This window comes from Talpa europaea (assembly GCF_964194135.1).
Source record: "Talpa europaea genome assembly, chromosome: 1".
Taxonomy (NCBI): domain Eukaryota; kingdom Metazoa; phylum Chordata; class Mammalia; order Eulipotyphla; family Talpidae; genus Talpa; species Talpa europaea.
The window spans coordinates 150,925,237-150,945,299 of NC_140073.1; the positions used below are offsets into that span (position 1 = coordinate 150,925,237).

The 20,063-nt window shown below is 42.0% G+C and overlaps 1 protein-coding gene across 1 annotated transcript in view; it reads right to left on the reverse strand.

Annotated features, from left to right (window-relative positions):
• Positions 1–20,063, reverse strand: part of COL4A4 (collagen type IV alpha 4 chain) — a gene marked incomplete at both ends in the record, with an annotated part of 95,887 nt that overhangs the window by 53,381 nt on the left and 22,443 nt on the right. The window contains 14 exons of the mRNA XM_084227841.1: positions 862–1,023; positions 5,458–5,562; positions 6,182–6,251; positions 6,884–6,937; positions 7,252–7,296; positions 8,177–8,236; positions 8,505–8,558; positions 9,323–9,403; positions 12,956–12,997; positions 13,513–13,548; positions 13,887–13,949; positions 15,343–15,378; positions 17,814–17,882; positions 19,046–19,162. Coding sequence (XP_084083967.1) covers positions 862–1,023; positions 5,458–5,562; positions 6,182–6,251; positions 6,884–6,937; positions 7,252–7,296; positions 8,177–8,236; positions 8,505–8,558; positions 9,323–9,403; positions 12,956–12,997; positions 13,513–13,548; positions 13,887–13,949; positions 15,343–15,378; positions 17,814–17,882; positions 19,046–19,162 — 994 coding nt within the window. The remainder of the gene's footprint in view (positions 1–861; positions 1,024–5,457; positions 5,563–6,181; positions 6,252–6,883; positions 6,938–7,251; positions 7,297–8,176; positions 8,237–8,504; positions 8,559–9,322; positions 9,404–12,955; positions 12,998–13,512; positions 13,549–13,886; positions 13,950–15,342; positions 15,379–17,813; positions 17,883–19,045; positions 19,163–20,063) is intronic.

Sequence of the window (20,063 nt, forward strand, 5' to 3'; positions counted from 1 at the left end):
AACGATCAAAAAACTCCAGGATGTATTTATTCAAACAGATAATAGTGATAGAATGTTTAATGAGTTCGATGGTATTATTATGAGACTTATATAACTCTAGGTGGGTTGAGATTGAATTAGCAATAAGTATATTGAAATCCAACCAATACATTGGAAAAGAAAACAAAACAATTTTTAACAAAATGTTGTACTGGAGAAGTAAATCTATATAATTATATGGCTGACCTGGAGAATAGCATTGACACAACTATTCAGTATAACTGAATGATATTTATTGTATTTATTTAATCAAAATTAAATAATAGCTCTATTTTCTAAATAATAGCTCTATTTTCTAACAAGAGAATGGCAGGAGAATGGATGTGGGTATAAGAAAAGAACAAAATTCATCTTCAATGGAGGGAAATGAAAGATAATGCTCAAACTCAAAAATTAACAAATAATAATACGAGTATATTGAATGGCATTATAGAGGCAAATAACAAAAGCTCCAGCATTTGTTCTAGGGGAGGAAAGAATCAAAGAGTTTTCCTGATAGAGCAGTTCTTCATAACAGACTTTGTAGATCTATAGGAATCCCAAACCACAAAAATGAAAATCATATACAAAAAATAAACATTAAAATTGTATTCAATATTAACAAAATTCCATCATCACACTAAATCCTCAACCAAATATTTTCATATGCTTAACTGAAGGATGGCTAACATCCACGTACACTTTTATATGATAAACAATACTAGCTTGGCTTATGAAATATTAGATGGTTTCGGAAATGTTTGGAAAGTCACACATTCTGAATGGCACCACAAACACCAAATGCAACATAAACATGAAGGACATAAACTAGGGACATTTTACCATCCGATCCTGGAGGTCCTGGCAGTCCTGGGAGTCCGGGCAGCCCCGGGGGTCCTGGGTCTCCTGGTTTCCCTGGGGAATCAGGCCTCCCGGGAACACCGGCTGCCCCTGGAAATCCTGGGTGACCAGGAAGGCCTCGTGGCCCAGGAGGCCCCATCCAACCTCCAAGAGAAATCAAGAATGAAAACTGTATAGTATTGACCCCCCAAAAAAATCATTATTGAATTACTGCAGTCACAGAACATATTTTGTTATTCAAATAGAGACTCATGGCATTCATCTATACATACATACATACATACATATATATATATATATTTATAAAGAGTGAAAACCACATTACTCTCAGAGCAAACTATTTTGTAGAAATCAAAAACCATCAAACTCTTAGGCTGTAGAATTCTTTGGTTTTTTAGTTTTAAGTTTTATACACATTAATGAGATAACTTTATAAATAATGTTTATTGCATATTTACCAAGCACTAGGTAGGCTTATTCTTAATTCTCAGACTGAGCTTTCAATGTATATATTTTTACTTTTATTTAGTAGTTGAGAAAACTGTGGCTTAGGCAGATTAATGGACTACAAAATTAGAGTTTGTATTTTAACAGCGATCTACCTCAAACCACTTTACCCTGGAGGCTCTCACCAATGGTGTCCATTTCAGATACAAACTGTGGAATTTTTAAAGGAAAAAATGTAGTTTAAAAAGTCACTGACTATCCCAACTATCATTAAGCCTCACTTCCTTTAAAATGCACACCAGTGAGATGAATAAGCTCAGAGAATCATATCTTCTTACCTCTTCCTCGTTCTTTAAGGTTACCATTGGAAATAATTATATATTTTTAATTTAATTTTTTTAAAGTTTTCCACCTTGGTAACTTGGTAAAATAATCTCAAGAAACATATAAACATGTTTAGTAAACAAAAGTAGGGATTCAATAATTGCCTATGTAGGACATAAAATACCACAGTCACCTAGGCTGGTGGTATAATATGGAGGTGGCCTCTCCCCCTCAACCACAGGAACTTAAGTAGGTTATTTAAATTCTTTAATCCTCTATATCTACTTCAGAGGTTTGCTACGAGGGTTAAGTAAAGTAATCCGTGTAAGGAGCTTAGTGTAATATCTGCAATAGCATGTGTACAGTAGATGATTAGATGCTCAGTGTGGTCAGAGGTCAAAGTGAGGAACACAACAGCAGCCACATCCCATCTCTCTCGTTTGACCTCCTATTCTCCCTCGCTGGTGGCTTTGGCTTTGACACCACTGGAAGCCTCTGTTACCCTGATCACGTCTCATAAGTTCTTCCTGCTTCTAGAATCAAAGATGGCCACCGTGGTAGTAGAACACATTCTAGTAGAACCTTGACACTCCCCTGGCGAGAGGTGGTGTGTTCCGGCTTGAATGGGGCAGACTCTTACGACCATTTGGAAAACTGGAGCATAGCAGGAGGGACACTGTGGCGTCTCAGACTAGATTATTTAACGTGATTCAGCCTCTGCCTTGTGAGCTGAATTGCTTGGGACCAGTGCCCGCAGCCGCCATGGAAGGGCTCTCCCTGCTCTGAAGCTACCAGAACCTACACAGTGAGTCTGGAGACTCCATTAGAGACAGGAAGCCAGGCCTTGGTGTTCTGGTTCCAGCCACTGCGTGGCGACCACCATATGAAAATCCTTGATCTAAAATCGTTCAGCTTAGTCCTTTCTGAAGTCTTGAACCACAGAAAGTTAAGGGTAAAGCACTGACTGCTGTTGTTTTAAGTCACTAGGTTTTGGGTAAACTTCATCAACAGACAATTGAAACCTTATCAGTAATCAATAATGCAGCATGCTGGTTAAATTGTGGCTTTCATTATTAAATGCATGTGTGCTAAGGCTTTACATTTATTTTCAAACATGATCTTTACTCCTGAAACAGCCCTGCAAAGTCTATACCTTATAAATAAGGCACAGAAAGTTTAGGCCTAATAATAGCAGGAGCAGCTAACTTTATAAATCTTTAATATACGATGGGGTGTTTGCTAAGAATTATATACTTATTACTTCTTTCAACCCTAGGAAGAACTCCATTTTTCAGAAAATGAGGCACAGAGAATTTTAATAAATGCTCAATATCACAGAGCTCGTAGGTAGTAGCACCTGGAATGTTTTTAATCTGCAGTATAAATGCACTGCTATTGCACTGCATTGCGCTAAGTGGCAAGGCTGGGATTGAATCATGCATATCTGATCCAAAACTCTGCTAATCTCATGGCAAATACTGCAGATCATTTTAAAAAGATGATTGATAAAGGCTATATACATTGGTATGCTTCAAATAAAATGAAAATGTGCTCATGTGGACGTGGCTGCCACCTTTTTCATGCCATTCTTAAGACCTGATTGGAATCTTTTCTGTCAGTCACTGGCTGGTCCCGGGTCCTACCTGTGGTCTTGCCTGCTTTCGGGGAGATGCTCAGCCATCTCCCAAAGGGCAGAACTGGCTATAGTGCTGACACCCAGCAGCCTCAACCACCCATTTGTAGAACATGAAATCAATTAAGTTGTGGCCAACATTAAAAAAGCTTTTTTTAATGAATTATTTTATTTTATATAATTCTTATATCACTTTTCATCTTTGCATAATGTATGCATTTTCATTTTGGTTATATTCCCCATACAATTCCCACCCCCTTTTTCTGACCCTAATCCCTCTTCTCCTTCCTCAGCCCCCCACTGTAGTGTGTCGCTAGTCTATAGTTGCTTGTTGATTTTGATTTTTACTTTATTGCAATTAGTCTTTTTCCTGGCCCTTATTTAGGTTTTCTAAATTCCTGCTATGAGTGAGACTATCCGGTATTTTTCTTTTTCTTTCTGGCTTATTTTGCTGAGCATGAGCCTTTCTTGACCCACTAAAGATAGAGCTTCCATATGATCCAGCAACTCCTCTCCTAGGTATTTATCCAAAGGCCACAAAACATTAAATTCAAAACATTAATTCAAAGGGGTGCACCTGCACCCCTTTGTTTATAGCAGCACTGTTTACAGTAGCTAAGCTATGGAAACAGCCCAAATTCCCAAAAATAGATGACTGGATCAAGAAGATGTGGTACATATACACCATGGAATATTACTCAGCAATCAAAAAAATAAACTCATGCAATTTGCAGCAACATGGATGGAGCTGGAAGGGATCATGCTCAGCGAAACAAGCCAGAAAGAAAGATAAAAAGCTTTTTAAGAGACTGAAATGGAAATAGAAATAGAGTCCATTATACACCAAAAAGGTATTATTTTGTGAAATTTATGTTTCAGCCATATGCATATGTGGGTACATATATATGTGATATAATGTAAATGCAATTCAAGAGAAAATAGATTCTTACTATGGATTGTAGTCACTGGGTAAATTTAAAAAAAAAACTGGTGGAATTTAAAGGTTTCCTGTTATATTTTGGTTATGAATCTCCAAGACACATGTTTTACTCCTATTGGATTTTGATTTTAATCTGTTAGAGATGCTATTTCATTTTATACAAACCCAAAAGGAGGTATTTCAGACTAGAGTCTCGTTCTCCTGGACTACATGATTTGCATAGTCTTGGTTGATTAAGCCAAGGCCATGATCTCTAAAGATTAAATGAACTAGACAAAGTTTTACTACCTTTATGGTCATCAGATTTGACAAAATCAAAAATAGAGTTCTGAAAGAGTGAGGAAGAACTTTGTAGTTAATGCCTGAATATCTCAGGAAACTTCTAGCTCCTTCTCAGTGAATAGAACAAGAAGCACAGACTGTATAGAATTATATTTATTCAAGCTTTTCCTCCTTACAAGCTTAATCAGTTCCCCTGGGTTCACAGAATGCAAACTTCTAAACTTCTATTCCTAACCTTTCTAGAAATGTTAGCCAGCACTGGACAGAGTTCAAAGATGTTAGTACAATTCTTTCTTACGCTCTCCATCAAGAACACCATTAGCTGTAGGATTTGTGTTTTGCATTGGGGGCAAAAGCTATTGTCTATTTTGCTGTGGGGTAAAGGGAGGATTATTGTTTTTTGCTGCCTTTTTTAAAACTAACACTGAATCAACGTTTAATTTTTAATTCAAAATTTTTATTTCCACATTTCATGTAAGAGTTTGTATCGGGGTCCGAGTGGGTGAACAGAGTTATAACAAATAAATGTCTTCAGTGAGAGCCTTCCATGAGAATGAAGAAATGGAAGAAACACTCTAACCTTTGCTGCATCCCCAAACCTTACGTGCTTGTGATAATCTCGTGGTGGCCTGTTCAACACCCACCATCTCACCAGCCCCCTGAGATGCTGAGTGAATGTTTTTGAGAGGCAGTGTGGTAATCTGGATTTCCTCCAAGTCAGTGGTTAGTTGGTTTGAGTTCAAAGGTGCTTAGGCCTGGTTGCACATGACTTTATCATAGCAGCTGCCCAGCCCCTCCCCCAGAGGGTCTCCATTCTTGGTCTGGGGCAGACACAGCAATCCGGATCTCAGAAATACATCTCAGGAGATTTCAGAACCCGTTAAGAGTTGAGCGCCACTAGTGTGGGTGAGGACGTAGGAAAGCTGGGGTACAGTTGCCCCTGGATTCCTACCTGCACAGTCCTCCCCTCGTCTCCCCGAGAGACCAGGGGGACCTGGGGGTCCAACAGCGCCCATTTCTCCATAGTGACCAGGGAGTCCCGGATCCCCTGGAGGGCCTGTCAAAAATAACAACACAGGTGAATAGAACAATTGTATATCTACATTTCAAAAATCGTTCACTTTTCTGTGAGTACAACTAGGAGACTGATCTGCAGTTTCTCAGCACATTGAAAATGCATGATCTTGAACATGAACCCGGCTGCCTCTCCTCTGCAGACACCTGGGCTCCAAGCGGCTGCTGCTGCATTGATGTAGGTCACTCTTTTCCCTGAGGTGGTGTCCTGGGGTATCCTGGTGGGCACTAGTCTAATAGTTTTACACATTTCTTAATGATTAAAAAAAAAAAACTTTCTGAAAGGTGACATGATACAAATCCCAGCATACAGTCCACTTTCTAAAATAAAGTGCGATGTGTTAGGGGGACAGAAACCAGCCAGACACAAATCTCTATTGCTCCAGTCAATCATACACTCGTGATGAAGTTCACACAATTAGCAGGCACATCCCGACCTGCTCGTGCATAATTATATACGCATGGTCTACAGAGAGTATGGCGTTTATATACTTAGCCTGGTGAGTGTGCAAACAATGGGAATACTGGGCCAGACTCTTCTGTCAGAGCTGCTCTTATCCCATCTTCCTATAATTTATGGAGGATCTGGAGGAAACACAAACCTTTTTGTGGAAGAGCTGGAATTGCCAAGACACCTGGTGGTCCCGGGTACCCACGATCACCAGGATCCCCCTGAAATCATTCATTCACTTTTGTTAGAAATATTATTTTTCTCCAGTTGCCTGACATTAATTAAATAGTAGAAGGGCCACAAGTGCAGTCATTTAAGTAATAGATTACAGGCTAACTAGAGAAATGAATGGTTTTTGGAGTTCTAGAAGGAACAAAGGCATCTGACCTCCCACTTATAAGCAGAAGGATGAAGCCAAAGGCAAAGTTCTCAGAAAAGAAAACATAAGCCACACAAATTTACTCCATGTCCATAAATTAGATCCTTCTGAACAAGGAGTCTCATAGATTTTCTATGAGCATTAGTGTCTAGCTTGGCGCTTATGGACAAATTGTTGATTCACAACTAAGGCCACCATGACCGGTCCTGGGCCAGCACTGAAGAAGACAGAAAGCTGCAGTGTTGGTGAAAGCAGAGAGACCAGTGCCCTGTCTATAATCATGTATATCTGAACTTTTATCATTCACTTTCAAATGTAATCATCACGACGTGCATTAAAAGAACACATAAAAAATGAATTCTGTCCCTTTCAAATGTTACATTTTGGAATGACTCTGAAATTAAAAAAAAAATCGGATAACAAAAAGGACATAGACTTCTATCAGGTTGGACTCAATTAGGCTTGCTTTCTTACCTTTGGACCAAGAAATCCAAAAGGACCAGGATCTCCTATCAGTCCTTGTTGTCCCTGCAAATAACCACAAACACGCCTTTTTGAAAAATGTGATTGAGTGACAAATGATCCCATTCTTGTTTCATTTGATTGACACCTGCTTGCTGAGATTCCACACTAAATTGCGACACACCTTTGGGATTGCACCAAATAGCTTTGTGTTTTAGCTTTTGCAGACACAGCTAAATCATATGATTCATAAAATGGATGTGTCTCCCTTTCCAATTACCATGTGCAAGTCTGCATGAACTAAATCCACTTTTCAATGATACCAAATTGCATGTCCTAATGAAAAGAAATTTACTATCTTTTTAATGGTGGACATTTACCTTAGGTCCTGGAAAACCTGGAGCTCCGTGGGAACCAGAGGCACCCTAATAAATTCACAAAATCAACACAAACAATTTCATCACAATGCAGAACCAGTTCAATGCATCATATTTCACCTTATGACATTGTGCTGTGGCTATTAATCTTGTCTGCAAGAGTAGTTGAATAAAAAGAAATAAATACAAAATAGATTTCATTTCTTTATAACATTTGCTATTTTATTGATCTTTGGTCTTATTCAAAAAAAAAAAAAATCATGTCCTTGCCAGTGTTTTAAATTCAGAACGCATTTCTGCTATTGTTGATGCTGTTCCATTTTAATTTGTTTAACTGAATGCTTGCCCTGAGCTTTATCTTTGAGATGACTGCAATATAATTTGTCCAGAGATGAACAGTTTCTCTGTACTTTATGAGCAAAAAAATTAGCATGAAAGCCGATCTTGTCCCATGAAATACTAGATGTAGAGTCAAATAAACTTAAGTCTGGACCACTGAGGTCTGGACTCCAGGCAACTCTACCATTGGGGACTCCATTAGCCACATGTGTGGTGATGTTCGGGGCCTGATCCTGGTATTTCTTCTCACCCACCAGCCACTGCTGCTGTAGCAGGACTGCCTTAATCCAATAGACTGTAGTTAACCATTCCAAGTCACTATCACTTTGGCACTGAACCAGGCAGCAAATGACATTATTCCATTTCTACTGGTCAGTTCTGCTGTCTTCTGCTTGTCTGTTTTATCTAAATGATGTCCACCAAAAGGATGTGCTGAGATACGTAGTTATTCCACAATCCCCGTGGTGCCAAATATGTTGGCACCAATCTCTATTTCTGTGTTCTTGGAAATACTGATGCAGTCTTACAGAAATGTGAGAGAGATGCCTGCAAGCTCTGTGAGGTGAGAGAGGGCATGAATGATCCTTACCTGAGGTCCTGGAAACCCAGGAAATCCTTTCTCTCCTTTTGCACAAATACCAGGTTCTCCCTTTAAGAGAAGGCAACATTTAGAGGGTCCAAGCAACAATATTTTAGTAAAAACTCAATGATAAATAAAAATTATTGTCAGCAGCTTAAATAAGAGAGCTATTTTAGAATAGACACCCTACTGGATTATGATAAAATAGTGAAAAACTCTAGTACTATATATTAGCATTTGAAGTAGTGATAACGACCATGTGATATGCAAAAAACTTTTTTTAAATTAAGATAGCACGTCATCCACATTTTAAAACAGAGGTATGTCAATAAACTACCTTGAGTCCTGGTGGTCCTGGGGGCCCAGTCATTCCGGGTATTCCTTTTATACCCTAAAAATCACAATGAAGATCATCTGGCTTATTCCGATTTTACGATTTGAATTCCATCTCTTTCAAAAATGACCTCTTTCACAAATCATCTTACTAGATTTTAAAACAAGGAATGACTCTTCAATTGTCTATAATTAGCAACTAAGATGTCAGCGCTATTCAGGGCAGATCTGTGAGGCTGAAGAGTCGGGGTGCCCGCTGGAGCATAAGAGGGGCGCTGGGTGAGCCTGGAGCCAGCGCAAGCAGGTTGGGAACGGTCACTGCTCTCAGGCAAGGGAGCAAATTTAATCCAGTAATTGAAAATCGACAACAGAACCCGCACACGGCGAGGGTAAGGCATCAGGGGCAGGCTGACAGAGGAATTAACATTTGCCAAAAATGGGTTATGGGTTCACTTCTACGCATCGATTACCTTTTCGGTTTTCAGAACATCAAACCCAGAAATAACAGCAAAAGGACAAGCGGATGTCCTGAGGCCTTTTCAGCCCACATCAAAGACAACAGTAGGGGGGCGCTACATGCACAGCTCAAAGCCCAGGGCTCCTTCTGCAGCCCAGAAGGGGGAAACTTGAAGCCACTAGCACCCCTCTAAGCCCCATTTTTCCATACTGTACAGTGGGGTGAATCATCCCGTGCTCCATCAAGGTTACTTTAAGGTTCATACAGCGATGCTCGAGCTGTCAGCACTTTGCTGCCACAGTTACACGTCTGGGAAATACTGGCAACGACTACTCAGTCAAGCCACACGTGGATTTGTGGCTTACCTTTTCTCCTTTGAAGAGGGACAAATCAGAGGGCTGCACCAGCAGCGTAGGTCCAGGAGAACCCTGCTGGCCTACCTCACCCTTTCAAAAAAAAAAAAAAAAATCAAGATAACAGAGTTCATATTAACTTCGTTTTGAAATAAAATCTGAAACAAACAAGACTTTTACTTACCTATTGTGATGTGAGGCTTACGGTCCAGTGTGCCATGAATTTAAAATGAAATCATGGTAATTTTAAATATCTATGGTTTTTCATAAGTAATGCATACTTATTGTAAAAATAAATGTAAAGGATGGGCCTCCCTGGTGGCACAAGGGGTTAAGTCTCAGCACTATGAAGCTAGCCCAGCTGCCTGGGCATGAGTTTGATCCCCGGCCAGGGAGCAGACCCACATGGCACAGCAGACCTCTCCTGTCTTCCTGCTGCTCCCCTCAGCAGTGTATTTCAGTTTATCTGCCTGTTCTGCTCCCCACTCTGTCTCTGGTGAATCCTCTCACCCCTACCCTGCACCTCTGCATTGCACCCCAGCTCTTGTATGCATAAATAAATAAACCTTTAAAAACAAATACAAAGGATGAAAGTGATCCATTACCCCACTATCTACAGTTCTCTCTGTTAAAGCTTTGATAGAGTTCTTTGTGATGTGGGCTTGCGTGTGTACATGTGTGTATGTGGTTACATTGTGCATGAAACATAATGTGTCCTTTCATTGGAATAACACTATATGAAAATTATAAATGTAGTTCAAAATATAAAATATGGCTTGTATTTTCATATATAATTAAACACTAAATTTTCAACAATTTTACATTTTTTCTTAAAGATAATACTTTAGGATATCTTCCAATTATAATAGAAATTCCATAAAACGTGGTTTTCAATACCTATACAACAATACGGCATAATAATGTTCTCTCGTATATTAAGTCATTCCACTCTGGTCAGACTTGTTATTTCTAGTTAACTTTCAATAACATTTTTAAACTCTCTATAAGAAAGTATCTCTATAAGAAACAATTAGCCAAATATTTTCATTTATGTTATTTTAGATGCTATCCTCTTGGAGAAGATAATGTTCTTTGATTGGTTTTGTGACAATACCACCATAATTTCTCACCCTTAATTAGAAGGTAATTATTTTGTATTTTTCTGACTATATCTATTATTCTACACTTAGAATTACCTTCCCTCCTGTGTCATGGTTAACAGGTGGTAACAGGTCACCTGTGTTTGCAAACTAGACCCTCATTAACTTTGTTACTCTGGGCAAATGCTTAAAAGCTCTTTAATCCCTGGCCTCCCCGTTGGTGCAGTGGGTTGAGTGATGCACTGTGAAGCTGTCTGCAGCCTCTGCAGCGTGGGTTCAATTCCCAGCCAGCCAGAGAGAAACCCACGTGGCATGGCAGACCTCTCCTGCCTCGCCCGCTGCTCCCCTCAGCAGTGTATTTCTGTCGTCTGCCTATTCGGCTCCCCACTCTGTCTCTGGTGAATTCTCTCACCCTCCTGCGCCTCTGACCTGCACCCCAGTTCTTGTATAAAAAAAACAAAATCTTTAAAAAAGAAAAAAAATCTGAAATTTAAAAAAAAAGCTCTCTATATCCTTGTTCTTTAATTCCTTTAAAATTTACTTCCTTCTCTGTGAAATGGGGATTATAATACTGCCTACTTCTAAGTATTACTTATTGAATGACAATGTGCATTGAGAGAAACAAAGCAAATTCTCAAGTAGATCATTATTTAAACCATTAATGTTTTTTGATAAGTGAGGTTTTTTTTAGAAGAAACTGTTTTAAGTTTAAATGAGAAACTAAAACCAATCATTCAGTCCTTCCCTAAACCTGGAAACAGCAAAAGAACCAGAAGGTTGAGCACAGTTTTCTCTCCCCGAGGTACCCCAGTCCCTACCACAGTAGTGGGGTGGTGACTGCTATAAAGATCAGCAACGTGTGAGCAAACGACGGAACAAATGCATGAACAGAACACAGATAAATCTGTAACATGTATGTGTAAAGATAACCACGCTTGTTCTTGTAGCTGGAATAAATCTGCACTAAACCCATAAAGACTGACAAGCAAGGAGTAGCTTCAAAATGTTGGTCGCATTACAATTTTTTCCACGTTGTAAAATACCTTAGATTCATTTTAGTCAAAAAGACCAAGAAGGTCAAGTGTGAAGACCACAGTATAAATGCCACACGATCATGGCACCTGGACAGATTAGCAACCATTTCAGGTCTCCCCACCAGATGAAAGGCTGCCTCGGCATTTCAAATTAGGATTTTATTCACCTGCCAGTCCAAGGGGGTGAGCATAGCGTCTTTCAGATCAGAGATAAATTTTTCCATGCTCTTCTGTGGCCTGCTGTTGCCCCCACGCCTGGTTGGCACTGAGGCCACTAAACAGGTAATTCCTGCTGCTCTCCCAAAGTAGTGTTTCTCAAATGGGGGGTCATGGGCTTCTGGGACTTTGACCCACATTTCCTCCAGGGTTCGTGACTCCCAAGTTTGAAAAACATTGAGTCTATTTTCTGTTAGTCATTTCTCTAAGTTAGTGGTTCTCAAGGATGGGGTGGGGCAACTGGAATGCCCTTCCCCCCAAGACCTTTGGCAGGCTGGGACACTTTGAATCATGACAACTGGGAGGAAGGGAGGCTCCTGGTGTCTAGCGGATGGGGGTGGGATGCTGCTCCCCATCCTGCACAGGAACCGCATCCCCCGCCCCACGCACACACACAATGAACTACCAGACACACAGTGAAGAAGACCTCCTCTGAGTGCTTTTCTGTGTCCTTGTGGTATTGCTGCTGTGTGGTTACCAAGGCGAGCATGTACCTTCATGACCTGTGCTGTCTGCTAACATCCTGTAGAGGCGTCTGCCATCATCAGGAAATCTTCCCATTTATTGTGGGCGATGCTGTCCTCTGCTCATCGGCTCTGCTATCACTTACCCAACCATGCTGGTCTCAGCTCGGGGACCAGGCCTGTCCTGCTATAGCCCCAAGGCCGGGCCCACAGCCTCGCCTGCCTCCAGATGCTCCACGTCTATTTGCCCACATCTGAGGGAGCCACTCACATGGTTTGACATTCAGAGTGTGTCCGGATACACCGTCATGTTAGACACTTTCCTACAGCTCATCCTTGCTAAGTCTCATGCTTAGGCGGAAAGTACTGCAGGGTCTGAGGAGGGCAGGGGAGGGGCGGGATGGTGACAGAGGCGTGTGGGGAGGGAGGGAGTGGAGAGCATGGGTTGTGACAAGCTTTTGGTTCGTTGTTCATATTTTTCCTATTTATTTATGGGGGGTTAAGGATGCTGATGAAGTTTCTGGAATGAAACCAAACAAATCAGTAATTCAAAAAATAGTGACTCTGGGTCTGATAGATCTTCAGAAATGCGTCATCTTTACGCTGGCGTGAACTGTGTCCTGAAATTGACTTGAACTCCGTGTTCAGTTTTATCACTACTGCATTTTACAGTCAAGGGTACTGGTGCCTTGATAATTGGGCAAAAGAAAATTCTCAGCCATAAATTTGGGCAGAGACTAGACAATGCACGCTATTTAGGTGATCATCAGACCCGCCGCCTCAGTGCAGGCGGGGCATTGACACGGCTGCCGTGCGAAGGGGGATTCTTACCGGATCACCCCTTTGTCCCTTTACGCCCGTGCCGGGGTTGCCCTGGAAAAGAAAATTTAAAGAAGTAATTGCTTAGAATGTTAATGTAGCAAATACAAACAAGTAAGACTTTTGGGCAAGCCATTTGCTGAAGTTTATTTATTAAATATTCTGGGAAATCTAATAAGAAGACGTGATTCTGACAAAAATCACCAGGCACTTGGGCCTCCCTGGTGGCCCAAGGGGTTCAGTCTCAGCACTTTGAAGCTATCTGCGGCCACTGCAGCCAGAGTTCCATCCCAGCCAGGGAGCTACCCACAGGGCGCAGCAGACCTCTCCCGACTCGCCCGCTGCTCCCCTCAGCAGTGTACTTCAGTAGATCTACCTGTTCTGCTCCCCACTCTGTCTCTGGTGGATCCTCTCATCCCCCTCACTCACACACACTTCTGGCCTTCACCCAAGTTCTTGTATGCATAAATAAATAAATCTTTAAAAAAAAACATACACACACAAAATCACAGGTCATATATTTCCCATACAGCTCTGGGCTCTATTTGTAAGTGACTCATAGTACCTACCTTCAAGCCTGGGCCGCCGGGGTGACCTGGAGTTCCCTACATCAAAGGCAAAAACATACACAAATTATTACCAGTCATAGAAAACAGAATGTGTCTGTATTGGTACCCCCAGTTCCTCTTTAGGAAACTCTTGATTTTAAACTATTCCCCATGGATTTCTAGCACGAATGTGGGTGGGGGCCTGTTCCTCCACCCCCAGCTGCCTGCCCACAAGACACTCCATCAGAGTGGTGGGTTTGTGCCAACTCATATGTCTACAATCCCTCGAAGAACCCACCTGTGCCTGACTCAAGGCTGCAATTTTCCAATTTTGCTCTATTTGCACATCAGACCTGGGTTTTTGGAGGGACAAAAATCAGCAAGTCTGTACTTACTGGGGGCCCCGGCTCTCCTGGGAAACCCATCAAGCCCACTGGTCCTCTTGCTCCTGTATGTCCCTAAACACAAGAAAAATCAGTGTCTCCATTTCCAAAACTGTCATCATCTCACATTCAGCTCAGGTGGTGAAGGACCTCAAGCAGAACCGCAGCCCCACACACCCGCTGCCTGATGGGCTCCAGGGGGCGGGCACTCTGGTGGGTGTGACTGACTTCGCTTAGGGTTAGCTCAAGTCCCAGAGATCAGTCTATTTTATGACAAATAAATCTACTAATAGCAAAAGTAGAGAGCAAAAAGAACTTGTCACTAGCTACTCCAACATCCCGTGTGTGAGGCAATTTTGATGTGCATCAAGATGATTTCAAAAGAGTAATACTAATAAGCATTAATTCATATTAAAATGTCAATATATTTACAGTCCTGAATGTATTTTTTTAGACATGCCCTACAAGATCAATGTGAATAGAAATGTCCCCAATTCAAGATCAAGATGACTCAGCCATGAACAACTTTCTACAACATGTAAGTTGCGGCAAATTTGCTGGCCAGTTCTGGAAGCATGAAGAGAGGTTCTCTATTCTCCTGCGGACCTGGTCCATGTCAAATGATCTTGTGAGCGTGCAATGAGATTGACTATTATATGTGGTAAAATATATATGATAAAGTTGACCATTTTAGCCATTTTCAAGTGTGCTACGGTTCTGTGGCGCTAAGTGCATTTGCTTTAGTGTATAACTACCACGACCTCCCAGCTCCAGAACTTTTCTATCTTCTCCCATGAAAGCTCTGCCCCCATTCAGTGCTAAAATACATTTCTTTTAATAGCAGTATCATGGTACCTTATTGATTAAGTGGAACTGAGCTACGGGAGCTGTAAGGAATCCTAACAGGGTAAGTAATCCTGTCTGCAACAAGAAGTTACCAAGTGAAATGATAGGCTGAGCACTGGGAGACAAAATTGCTTTCGATTTTAATCTCATGAACATTGATAAATTGGAAAGACTAATACGATCATGGGATTACAAGTTTTAAGGAGGTGAAGGGGGGAAAGATTATATATAACATGCAATTACTGACTCAGCAGGCAACTCATCGCCACTGCACATATGTAATTTATGTTGTTTCTAAGCAGACTTATCTTCTTAAGTGTTAAGCAACTGTATAGACCTCAGCCGTGTGAAATGATCATTAAAAAAGAGGATAATAGACGGAGGAGACCCAAGGAGGTCTCACGGCTGTGAGACCTGGTCCGTCACACAGGACCTCACACTTGATTTAATGGTCCGCTCTCACCATCGTGGAATTCTTACTAGATTTTTGAAACAAAACCTGAATTTCATTTTCGATGGACTCTGTGAATTGCGTAGTTGGTGCTGTCAGCCTGCATCCCAGCGTGGACCACATACTGCTGAGGAGCAAAGAGAAGCAGAGAGAAGCACAGGGGAGACTTACTGGCAAGCCCGGAGGTCCTGGGGCGCCTCTGTCCCCCTGCAAGAGCGACAGTCCATTATAACTCGTCCCTAAAACACACAGTGTCAACACAGGGAGACACACAGGCATCATTTGGACCCAGTTCCAGTGTCCAGTGTGGAGGACCCAGGTGTGGGAGAGCTCCAGGGAAGAGACTTTTGCTCCATTCTGAAGCCCCACGTTCTACTTCTCAGCCGAAACCCAAGAAAGGTTGCTGGGGTAGTGCCAGCAGCAAGATCGAGATGCTGTTTCATCCTTAAGTTTAAAGTGTTCATATTCCTAGTCTGAAGGTGCCTTTGCATCAGGTTAACTGTCTCTGCTCTCCCAGCCAGATCTTGCCTTGCCTCCCGCACCCCCTCACCTTAAGGAGGATGTAAAGGGAACCCATGTAGGGCCCCCTCACCCTCTGTTCAGGACTCTGCCACTCTGCTCTAAAACGCTCCACTTTAGGGCCTCCCTGGTGGCGCAGGGGGTTGGCACCGCCCTGTGAAACAGTCCACAGCCTCTGCAGCATGAGTTCGATCCCCAACCAGCCGAGGAGAAACCCACATGGCGCAGCAGACCTCTCCTGTCTTGCCCGCTGCTTCCCCCAGCAGTGTATTTCAGTGTATCTGCCTATTCTGCTCCCCACTCTGTCTCTGGTGAATTCTCCACCCCACCCCGCATCTCTGGCCTGTACCCCAGCTCTTGTATGCATAGATAAAATCTTTTTTAAAAAAATATAAAAAAAATTCTCCACTTTAAAGAATCAAAGGGTGTACAGCCCCTTGCTATCACGCTCTCTTTTAAAAATGCAAAATATTGCAAAATCCACTTCTGTAAGTTGTCCCGTTGGGGTCACTTCAGTGCTCTCTGGCTCTGTGGCCTTAAGTGCACTCACCTGTTGCCCATCACCAGCTCCAGGGAACATTCTTCATCTTCCCCTGCGGAAACTCTGTTCCCGTGAAACACAAGCCCCCTCCCTGCCCCCACCCCAGGCACCCATCGTCCTGCTCTCTGTCTGCGGGCCTGAGTCCAAGTGGGATCGCACCTCGCCTGTGCTTTTCTGACTGGCTCCATCCACGTACATGAGCTCGAGGCTGATCCCCGGGGTAACTGTGTCAGAATCCCCTTCCTACTTTAAGGGCAAGTGCCAGCTTCTCCACATCACTGTCACTGCTGTTGTTTTCTGTTTTAGCTTTTCATAGGAGTCATCAGAATGGGCGTGTGAAGTGGCTGCAGGCACGTAAGAGCATTTTTTTTCAAAGCTTTTTTATCTGCAGCCACTTTTATTAGGGATCCTGTTTCTCTTGATGCTAATGATTCTCTGTATCCGCCTCCCTGTCCGTCTCACTTGTGTGCTCTTACACAATTACACAAAAATTCACTGTAGCGAATATTGCACAGTACAAGACAGTTCACAGTGTGCTGACGTGTAAATTATTATAGCAGGTTGTCTTAGCAGCACCAAGATGACAGAGTGGATATGAAATGAGGCTCAGGGGAGCACAGGGGGTGGCTGGGAATCACAGCAGCATGTAAGGGTCATCTCGGTCCCTCCAAGACTCCATATCATTTTCTGGAACAACCGTGATTTGGGTGCTAAATTTATTAATATATCATTGAAATGAAAACCAAAAGTATAGTTCTTGCTCTCTAAGAAGGATGAGTAGGCACGGAGGCTACAGATTCTAAATGCACTGAGATTTCACCACCCATGGGCCCCACCCAGGGTGCACAGCACTTGGGGTGTCGTGACAGCAGCCCAGGAAGGTTTTCATCTAATTGGCGTAGGATACTCTTCCTTAAGAGAAATGCCCACATCTTGAAAATGTCCTGTATTGCTGTTCTTGATGTCTAGCTCGTGATCCCCTCCTTCTCGGTGACTGCTCATATCAGAGAGACCAGTGGTATCTCAAGAGTTCATTTCTAAGTACCTATGCATCATTCTCTGTTAAAAACACAAAAATGCTAAATTTGTCAAGGACAGTGCTATTTTTGAGTTCATTATAGTGACTTCTATTATATTGGATGCAGATACTAATAGAACAATAAATCGGTGCTTCTAAACTGACGGTGATTTTTCTTTGCAGGTGACAAATGGCATGCAGGGAGACACTGTGAGGGTGGACGGTGTGGGGTGCTCTTGGCATGCACTGGGTAGAGACCAGGGACAGGGGTCAGCATCCTACAATGCCAAGGTCAGCCCCCTGGTCATATGGCCCCAAATGTCAACTATGCCAAGGTCAAGAGCCCTGAAATGGACGTATCCATTGCAACCCTGCAATAGTTGGAAAGTAACAGGATTTACAGCAGAGCCGCTAAAACCAAGGGGCTTCCCAGGAGCAGAAAGGTGATCCCATGGGGCCCAGGCAATGGTGAAGCCTTGGGCAGGTTTCAGCCTGTGCGCTCCCTACAGGGGCCGCCTGTTGTGTAGATGGAACGTTCAGGCCCACCAGGAGCTCAGTGCTTACCTGAGTACCTTTAATAGCACCTACGATGAACACTGAATTTCCTTTTTCTCCACTTTCCCCAGGAGGACCCTGGAAAGAAAATACTCATCAAAAGGGGGTAAAGCATGCTGTTATTTCAGTATTTACTTTTCTATGTGAAATATCACTCGCAGAAAATTTACATTATAGTCATATTTCACAAGTGGGGACTGTTTGTTCTCTACATTGTTATTAACATGTTATGGTTCTCAGATGTATTTATTTGATATTCAGTTAAGATCGATTAAGGAATCTCAAACTCAGAGTATCTACTAAAATATTTATGATATATATATATGATAAATGCATAATATACTTTCATACACTTTATAATATACTTTTATACTTATAAATATATATATAATATACTTATACTATTATACTTATAATAAAGTATAATATACTTTTATTATACTTTTTATAACTTACATATATCAGATATAATCAATACTAAAATATTAATAGCTATTTACTAATTATTCAGCAGGAAAATTGTATTTTTCCTTATAATATAATGCATATGTATCAATCTACAGAAAACAATTTTGCAATTGTTAACTAATAATTTTGTTCCTTAGAAATCATTTTTTTTAAGTTGATTTTATCCATTTCAGAATTTGTGTTCAAATAGTCTGGGCACCTTGTAAAATGAACTTCTGGAAAAACAGCATGTTCCTTTCGGAAGGTTTTTGTATGTCAGTGGCAAGTTTCATTAAGGTATTTAAAAATTGCATGAAATGCCTTAGTGTTCTCCCCTCCCCAAGTTTGCCTATTTAATATCTTAATTAACATGCTAATATGTCTTACATTGATGATCACATTAAGATCCTACTATTTGCATATGTGAAGCTCCTATGGAGGACACGCAGCTTTCCAAGCTCATCTGTTCTAGAAGATGGCCTGACTTTGCTCCCATGGAGACACTAAAGGGGCCGGGAGCCTTCGTGGAGCATCAATCAGAACCTACCGACTCCTTCCTTAAAGCCATTCAGGGCATGGAATGAAACCAGCTTCCTCCCAACCCCCTCCTGGCCTCCTCCCACAGCTGGTAGGGCCACTCACGCCCCAGGTTTGCCACCTCTGTTCTCACCCTATCACCCCCGTTCACCACGTCAGCCACACGCTCTCTCACTGCTTCTTGAACAGTTGAACCTGTTCCCGCTGCAGAGCATTTAACCTAAGATTCCCCCTCGGGTGAGCACTGGGTGTCTTACGGGGGGGCCTCCTGGGCCAGGAGCTCCTCTTCCTCCTGGAAATCCAGGGTCCCCTCTTGAGCCATTGTAGCCGTCCCGTCCAGGTTTCCCTCTGGGTCCTGGGGGCCCAGGGTGCCCCTGCAAGAAACAAAATAAGCGAGGCATTTATGGATGAGTCCATGGACAGAGGAGGTGCCGTGTGGACAGACCAGGGCAGCAGTGACTCACGGGTTTGCTTATTTGATTTCCGGCCCCCCCAGGAATGAAATGGTGATGAATGAACAGAACATGAAGCAAATGAATAGAACATGAAGCAAATGGATGTATAAGTTAATGTCATGGAAAGTAAAACCTTTGCACAAAAATGGAATTGTCAGCATCAAGAGTAAATTCTGTTGCAGATTCCTAATGCTGTACAAACTAATCAAACTTTATATTGTAACTTTATCAAGTAGCTGGAGGAGAAGAGATTGTTTTTGTTCATTTTTTTAGGGGTCAATAGAGGAGAGGATTTTTTCCCCTTCTTTCCTTCTCCCCCTCAACAAGCTCCCTGTGCCCCAAGCTCCGTCTGCCTCCCTCCCCTAGGAGCCTCCTCCCTCCCCGAGTCCCGTCCCTACTTGTTTCATTGCATGACACTTCCACCCCCACTCACAAGAGCAATGTTGCACAGTGAAAAAAAAAAAGTAAAGTTCCATATAACCCAATTTAAATTAATTTTGTTTGGAGTACTTGTTTGGAAACCTTCCTTGAAGACTTTCAAAGACTCTGATGAACTGGAAAGCCCCCAAATTCCCTTTTTTTCTTCACCTGGTTTTCCTACATGAAATGAGTCAAGCCCATTTCCAATGTTGGGACCTAGTGAGAAATGAAATTTTTCATACATTTATTTCCAACTCACATGTTGGGATGCTTTTCTCTAACCTCTTTGACAACCTTGTTATTTGACTAAAATATTTTGGTATCAGGCTTAAAATAAGACCCTGCAGAAGAGTTGCTGTGCATGTGTGTGTGTGTGTGTGTGTGTGTGTGTATGTTGTGT